This window comes from Mastomys coucha, unplaced genomic scaffold (assembly GCF_008632895.1).
Source record: "Mastomys coucha isolate ucsf_1 unplaced genomic scaffold, UCSF_Mcou_1 pScaffold23, whole genome shotgun sequence".
Taxonomy (NCBI): domain Eukaryota; kingdom Metazoa; phylum Chordata; class Mammalia; order Rodentia; family Muridae; genus Mastomys; species Mastomys coucha.
Window position 1 is genome coordinate 49,999,734 of NW_022196906.1, and position 8,093 is coordinate 50,007,826.

General features: G+C 36.2%; 1 protein-coding gene across 2 annotated transcripts in view; it reads right to left on the bottom strand.

The window, feature by feature from the left end:
* Scaper (S-phase cyclin A associated protein in the ER) overlaps positions 1-8,093 on the bottom strand; it is a 498,868-nt gene that overhangs the window by 348,189 nt on the left and 142,586 nt on the right. For both annotated transcript variants that reach the window (XM_031343583.1, XM_031343584.1), the window contains exons 20-21: positions 7,546-7,698; positions 6,481-6,588 (exon numbers count right to left, since the gene is read on the bottom strand). In XM_031343583.1, the coding sequence (XP_031199443.1) occupies positions 6,481-6,588; positions 7,546-7,698 (261 nt within the window). The remainder of the gene's footprint in view (positions 1-6,480; positions 6,589-7,545; positions 7,699-8,093) is intronic.

Below are 8,093 nucleotides of genomic sequence, written 5' to 3' on the forward strand. Positions count from 1 at the left end.
GGAGTATGATTTCATGAGGGTCACCACAACATGAGGTGTTAAAGGGTCACTGCATTAGGAAGTGTGAGAAAAACTGACTTAGAGTTTGTTCATTTGCTTTGCTTTTTTGTTGACAGTTCCACAGTGCTCTTCTTAAGAGTCAGGAAAGAGAGTAAAGGCTTTTGCTCCTACAAAGGAGAGGTAAGGACAATGCTAGACACAATATCACTAAAGAGCTCAGCTTACATAGCAGAAAATGTAGTGATTTTTTATGTTTTTGCTGATATGAAATCTTTGATTGATATGTAATCTTTGATTACAAATATCCGATGGATGTTGGTGAATTTAAGAGTCTTCATGAAGACCCAGCTCATAGATTTCAGGAAACAAAATTAACTGTTATTTTCCTTCATATGTGAGAATGCAACATAAAAAGGAGAACTTGTCTTATTCACACTTGGAACACAGAAGAATGTCACAAAGAATACAAAGATTCATGATGAAGACAATCACCCACAACTTTTAAACATCATTCTCCTTACCCACCTCCTCAAGAAAATGTATCTTATACCAAAAATACTATGTGGTTTCATTAGACAGTGTAAGAGAGAACAGTAAGAAAAATCAAGCATTAAAAATCTCTAGCAATACATGTAAAATTTTTCACTTTAGAATATTCATAATTAGCACTCACTTTTTAATCTTTAAAAAAGATAACTGAATTATAAGGTCACAAAAATATCAAATACATATCAGTTCTTTTGTGAGAATCCTTTTAAAATGCTAGAATGTTTCTTAGATAAAAACTCAATAAGCTTTCTTACTCAATAGCTACCTACTATATTTAACAGGCTAAAATAAAATGTGTCAAAAGATCAAGAGTAAGTTACCCAGGACGTCAAGTGCACTGGGTCAAAGGCACAATTTTATTAGGTCAGAAGTGATATAAATAAAATCTTATATGCCAAAGAAGAAGGGTAATAGGCATGGTATATATAATGTAAAGACATCACAGGCAAGAAGTAATAAGTTTAAGTAGAACACAGAGTTTACTATAGGTACCTTCACTGATTAAAAATGAGGCTTCTATATGCTATATTACCAACATTCTTTTTCAGGAGGAAGGAACTTTCACTAAGAACAGTTACATGGACTAAGTAAGAAAGTGAAATTTTTATTTATTTGAGACTGACAAAATACATAAAACAAACACTTCAATCAAATCTCAATCCACAATGACTAAATAAGAGATCGCTACAATAAATAACAATGTGTAAATAACAAATGTACACATTGCTCCACATTGTTTTAGCAGTCTACCATTCTTTCCTGTCCTTTTCTTTTAAGAATTATTTACTTTATGTATGTGAGTATACTGTAGCTGTTTTCAGACACCCCAGAAGAGGGCATCAGATACCATTACAGATGGTTGTGAACCACCATGTGGTTGCTGGGATCTGAACTCAGGACCTTTGGAAGAGCAGTCAATGCTCTTAACCACTGAGCCATCTCTCCAGCCCTAGTCTTTCCTTTTCATCTCTTCTCACTGAAATAAAGATATAAAATTTATGTCTGAGTTTATGTAAGAGCATACTGCAGAATACTTTTTCCATACCAGTGGATAACAGCAAGTACTCTCACCAAGCTGACCTACAACCCAAGAAAACTTTCCCTTTTAATTGTAATTTACTTCAAAATAAATGATATGTTTAGCTTCATTAAGGAATTTACAATAAATCTTTTTAAAAAACAAATGAATACATTTTTTTTTTGTAATGGGAAATGGTACCCCGTAATTTAGGTCAGAAATCCTTATTTAAAACAAGTTCTATCTATAAAAATGGATACAGGTAAATAGGGGTTTTTTTTTTGTTTGTTTGTTTTATTTGTTTCTTGGTTTTTGTTTGTTTGTTGTTTGACCCAAAGTTTCAGCCCCAGCTGGACTATAATTCTAGGTATTCCTGGCCTTGCCTTTTTCCCATGGGTATTAATAAAAATCTAATAAAACAATTACTGCAATTGCACAGAAAGAATAGGAGTCAAACTCAGAAGCTATGGTTTAGGAAAGGAAAGTCATAGCAAAGAATATACCATGCAGCAGCATCTATATGAGGTTCCAAAATAGGCAGGACTAACTGATGATATCAATACACTAGTCATAGCTTAGGAACACTTCTGTGAATGAGCAAAAGGAATCCTTTGGGTGATAGGAAATTATATCTTATTCTAGGTAGTGTAATACCATGTGTACATATATAAACATCACTTAAGTGCTTGAGATTGGTGTACTTGACTAATGTATGACATGCATTAAAAAAAAAAAACCCTAACATCACCACCCAGCTTTCCTTGGCAAGAATCTGGTCCCTATAACTAACTCTCTGAGTCACTCAGTCACCCATCAGCCCTGCTTAGGTCAGAGGCCATGAGTTTGTACATCATTGAGCCTGTGGCCATTAAGCCAGCAAAATCTAAGATGGCTAGAGAATCTATAATTTAAAAAAAGATCCTGATAAAACATTAAAGATCCAATTGAAGTATACTGTAAGGTGTACCGAATATGCTTTCCTGATCAAGAATGCTATGTAGATGTGGTTAATATTACAACTGTATAGCTCTATATTGCTAAGGGTTATCATCTCAAGAAAAATGGAGACTAGCAGACCTTGTATTCATTTAGGCAACTCACACCACCCAAAAGGCACCTTTTGATGCTGTTGTTAATCTCTTGGTAGATGACCTCATTTGTGACAAGAACAGTCTTTTGTTTCTATAAGGTATGGCTGGAAGTGGAAAAGCTCATACAATGACAAGTTCTCAAGGGTGAAGAACTACTTCTTCACTGTTTGGACATAGGTTTTAATAGCACATAGTCATTTTAAGCAAAATGTTACATTTTAAATGTAATGATAGGAATAGTACAGACATGCATTGCAAAAATGATGCCTTGGAACAAAATGGAAGCCCTGCCCATTCCAAAGACTCCCTCTAGCAAGAGACAAGTAGATCCAGAGTTTGAAGATTACAGTAAATATACAAAAATATGCAAAGCAAAGGTCAACAAAGTCAGTGTCTATGGCATACTTGTCTCTTACATTGTAATCTATAATAATTATGTATGATCTGTGAAAGAAGTCTGACCCCATAAAGCCCAAATGGCTGCAGTACAACTATAAGAACACAGAGTCTGTACTCTCACAATCTAAATGTTCCAAGAAGAACCACAATATATATGTTGTAGGGTGGACAGAAATAGAAAGAACCATTTGAAGGCTTTCTCAGAGGTCAAAAAAAAAGAGACATGTTGCCAATGCATAGAGTCTACTTTTCCCCACTGAGCATTAAACTAGTCCACACTACCCCAGATGCCAAGAGAGACAAGTTACAGAAAAAAAGAACAAATGACTATCAGCCAGTGGTTTCTGGTGGATCTTTCTGGATGTGAAAGAACTAACCAGACCGAAGCAGATGGTAAGAGATTATATGAAGCTGGAAATATTTATCAGTCAGTGGTGATGCTAAGAACATAATGAAGTCCTGGAAAAGAACCAACTGTATGGGACTAACAAGATGGCTCCACATCAAGATGCAAAGTTACCCAACCGTTCAATGAGGAAGGAAGGGACAGCTGATTGTATATGAATACAAGGACTGAAGAATATGAAGAAAGCTTCCAAGTCATGAGATTTGCTGAACTAAGCCAAGAGGTGAAGTAGTGAGACCAAAAACAAGATGATATGTGGGTTAATACCAGAAGGCAAAGCACAAACCTGCTTAGGAAGGGTGGTTGGAGATGAGCCACTGGTGACTGAAATGATTCTAGAGAATTTCTCATCATTGCCCCTGTGCAAATTCGTGGATATCAACCAGAGACCCTTCCAAAAGTGATAGAAGTTTTGGAGAAATGATGTTGCCTATGACAACTGATGCCTGCGGAGCTTAGCAAACAATGCATTACATTCAAGGCATTATAAAAGCATTTGACAAAGTTAGTCTCAGAACTTAAGTCAGAAATAGAATGACTGGAGAAGAAAATCAAACTTTGACATACAACACTAAGATTTTGGAGAAAACAACTATGGTCTATGAAGACAATAAACATGATATGCAGCAGGAGCTTGACAGCCAGAATAAGAAGCTTCAGTGAAAGCCTCCAACAAGCACACGAGGGTGAGGCTGTAAGGCATGTGGACGGAGGAAAGCAGAAGGACTGTGAGCAGCAGGCAGCAGCTAGCCAGCTGGGAAATAACTCTGTGTCAAAGATTAAGAGCTCAAGCAGTTGAAGGTCACAGTGACTGAACCCAAACCTGAGAAGCCAGAGAGACTCTCCCAAGAGTACAGCCAAGAAAATTATCATTCAGAGATTGGTATCTCCACCGTCCATGGCTAATATGCCAATTTCTGTCAAATATAGTCCTATTCTGCAGGGAAGAGATAGGTAGATCATAAATCTTCCTGTAATTTGCAAACTGAGATGGCCATGCAGTCACATATCAATCACGTCATCACAGTGTTTGTTGCAAATGAAAAGTCTAGCTAAGTATGAGGAGTCCATCCTGACCAACCAGGAACTAGCCTCCAATGGGGAGATTCAGACTAAAGTAATTAAGAGTTATTTTAACAAGGTGTTGGGCAATCTGTTCAGTTTACTGATGTTAAGACTTTAAAATAAGAATCACCAACCCATAGACAAAAACAAAGACCATCCACAGTGACACCTCCTCAACCAGAGGGCACAGAATCTAAATGGACTAGTGTAGAAACAAGGTGTTCCCTGGCTGTGGAGATGACAGTAGGATCTCAGCACATTATGAACAACCCAAGTAGAACTGACAGTCCCAGGATTAGAATCTTTGTGTTCATGTTGCTTTTTCTCCAAAGCAGTGCCAGAAGTGTCTGAGTCAAATGCAGAAGAATGTTATCTACAGCACATTTTATTTTTGTGACTTTTCCAACTGTTAGAAATATTTCCTAGGGTTTCTTAAATGCTGCTATTGATTGGATGCAAGAGTACCTTAAACATATCTAACAACTAAGACTTTCAAAATAAAGATGGTGACTGCTCAATGGAAAAAACCATTTTAAGAAGTGTTTAGAATTTTGTACACATAACACTTTCTGACCTTCAGATATGCCAAAGGAATTGCAAAGAAACATACACCCAGCCAGTAAGATGGCTTGATGAGTAAAAGTGCTTGCTATGTAACTCTGATGACAAACCTAAATTCAATCCCCAGAGCAAAAATAAAAGAGTTAGCTGTCAGTGAGTTGCTTCTATGGCAAATAGGAGGTACAGAATCTGCAGAAGCCTGAGTATACAGGGCAGTGGCAAACATAACAAGAGCAACAACCCCCCAACTGTTTCCTGATTTCCACCCCACAATACTTGCAAAATAATTAAAATAAATGCTAAATGGAAGTTTACCATACACTAACATCTACAAACAAGTACTATACTCAAAGAAATCACAATAATCTTTCCTGGACATCTTAAGAGATGTTTAACAAGCATGATTTTCATACTCTTTAGTAGCTTTAGACATTTTGTATAATAGAGAGAACAAATTCATAAATATCATAGTTCAAGAACAGGTTAATATAAAATTATAAACATATTTATATTATAAACATTTTTATAAAATTATATATTTATAAAATTTTAATAAACACTGATTATAGGTAAATAAATAATACATTCCTAAAACTTTGTAAATGGTTTACTAATGAAATATTAACCACTTACATGAAATAGACATTGATCTATATTTTCTAAAACATTTGATAATCACCGATGAATTTTTGTCTCAAATTAATAACAAAATATTATAACTTCTCTTTTTTCAAAATTTACTTTTATGTGTATATGTGCACGTGCCTATGTGTGTCTACACGTACATGTAAATGGCCACAGAGGTCAAATGAGGGCATCAGATCTCCTAGAGCTGGTGGTAAAGGCAGTTGTGAGCCACACTGTGGGTGCTCGAAAACAATTCTGGTTCTCTACAAACTCTGCTCCTATTAATTGCAAAACTACATCTGGAGTACCTGGTTATAACTTCTGAAATTTTTTGAAATATGTTTTATTCATTTAGGGTATGTGTGCACACTCAGTTGTCTATCTGCCATGGCATGAGCGTAGAGGTTAGAGGGCAATTTAAGAGAGTCGATTTCCTCCTTCCACCATGTGAGTCTCAGGGATCAAACTGAAGATGACAGGTTTGGCTGCATGTGCCTTTATTGTATGAACTAGCTATCTCACCAGCACAAGATAGTGTAACATATTTTTGTATGAAAATTATATAAGTGATAGCAAAAATCTTATCTGTATAATTATTAATATGTATATTAAAATAATAAAATACCTGCTTATTATACTAATGTAGATATTAAGTGCTAAGCATGCTTCTAAATAGCTATACAAATACATATAAATAAGGAATATATAATAAAGAGCTCATCCTAGGTAATCAATAACTGTAAAAGGACAAATGTAAAGCTTACCACTTCCTCATCTGAAAGTTCACGCCCCTGGATACTGCTATTCTCTCTCACAGCTTGCTGATGTTTTTTCCCTTTAATGTGGCTAAAGAGATACACTTCAGATGCAATCTAAAAGCACAAAAATCAAAGCCATAGCAATCAACATATCATTGCACCCAATACTAAGAACTAAATATTATATTATTATAATATTTATTATAATTAATATTTAATCCAGTAGATTATATACAAATTTAGGTCACTCTAGGATGGATGGATGGGTAGGTAGATAGATAGATCAATCCAAATATTTTCCTTAGAAAGAGTCAGATGCAGATATTTGCACCCAACCAATGGACAGAAGCAGCTAACCCGTTGTTGAATTAGGGAAGGCTAAAAGAAGCTGAGGAGAAGGGTGATCCTGTAGGAGGACCAACAGGCTCAATTAATCTGGACTCCAGAGATCTTTCAACCACTCACCACCAAACAGACAGCATACACCAGCTGATATGAGGCCCCCAACACACATACAGTAGAGGACTTCCTGGTCTGTGTTCATTCAGAGATGATGCACCTAACCCTCAAGAGATTGGAGGCCCCAAGGAGTTTAGAGGTCAGGTGGAGTAGGGGGCTAGGGGCATCCATGTGGAGACGGGAAGGGTGAGGAGGAGGTATGGCATTTGGAGCAGTCGGATGGTGGATGGGGGAGACAGGGAATGGAATGTGGAGTATAAAAAATAAATTAAAAATAATAATAAAAAAGAATGTAATTCTCAGACTAAGTTTAAAGATTCGAAAAACATTGAAACCTTGGGTTTTGGTTTTTGGTCTCAATACACTAAAATACTGGCTTAGTCTACCATTAAGCAGGTAAACAAACATTTTAGTAACAACTGCAAACATTGGCACTTTGCACTGCCATTCCTAACTGCTATTATTTTAGTACTTACTTTTCATTTAAAATCCTCACAGAAGTCCAGACAACTTAGTAAATGCCTTAGCACAAGATTTAAAAGGCTGGGAACCGTTTAATAAATTTTAGCAGTAAATCATATCACCAGACTGTTGATAATGACAACCACCTACCAGGACATTGCAGAGAGAACACTGCTTCTTTCTTTCATAAGGGGTCAGTTTGGGGGCATAATCAGTGCTTGCATGCCGCCCACTGCTTAACTCGGCAGCTTTTTCTTTCCTTTGCTCAATCTGTTCCATGTGCCTTCGAATGCTTTCATCATGCTGGAGATAGGATCATAGTGTGAGAAACTTAAAAAGTATTCAGATTATACTAAGAACTTGAAAAAAGACTTTCCATTAAAACTTCTAAAATAATCCAAAAGTGCCTTGTTTTGATACTAACTTTCACACTGAAGAACCAAGCTGAATCTTTTAACATATCACACATGGACAATATTGCTTCCTAAGATGTGCCCTAGAGGATGTTAGTATATGCTTTATGTGAATAGTTTCATAGACAAATATGGAAAACAGTAAGTTAAAGATGATCAGATATTTTTACACAGAACTTCATACAACTACTGTGCCACTGTGCTCAGTGTCTAAACACTGCTATTAGAGGCAGAATTTGATACCCTGCTACCCACTATTCATTTGGTTACCTATCAAACAATATG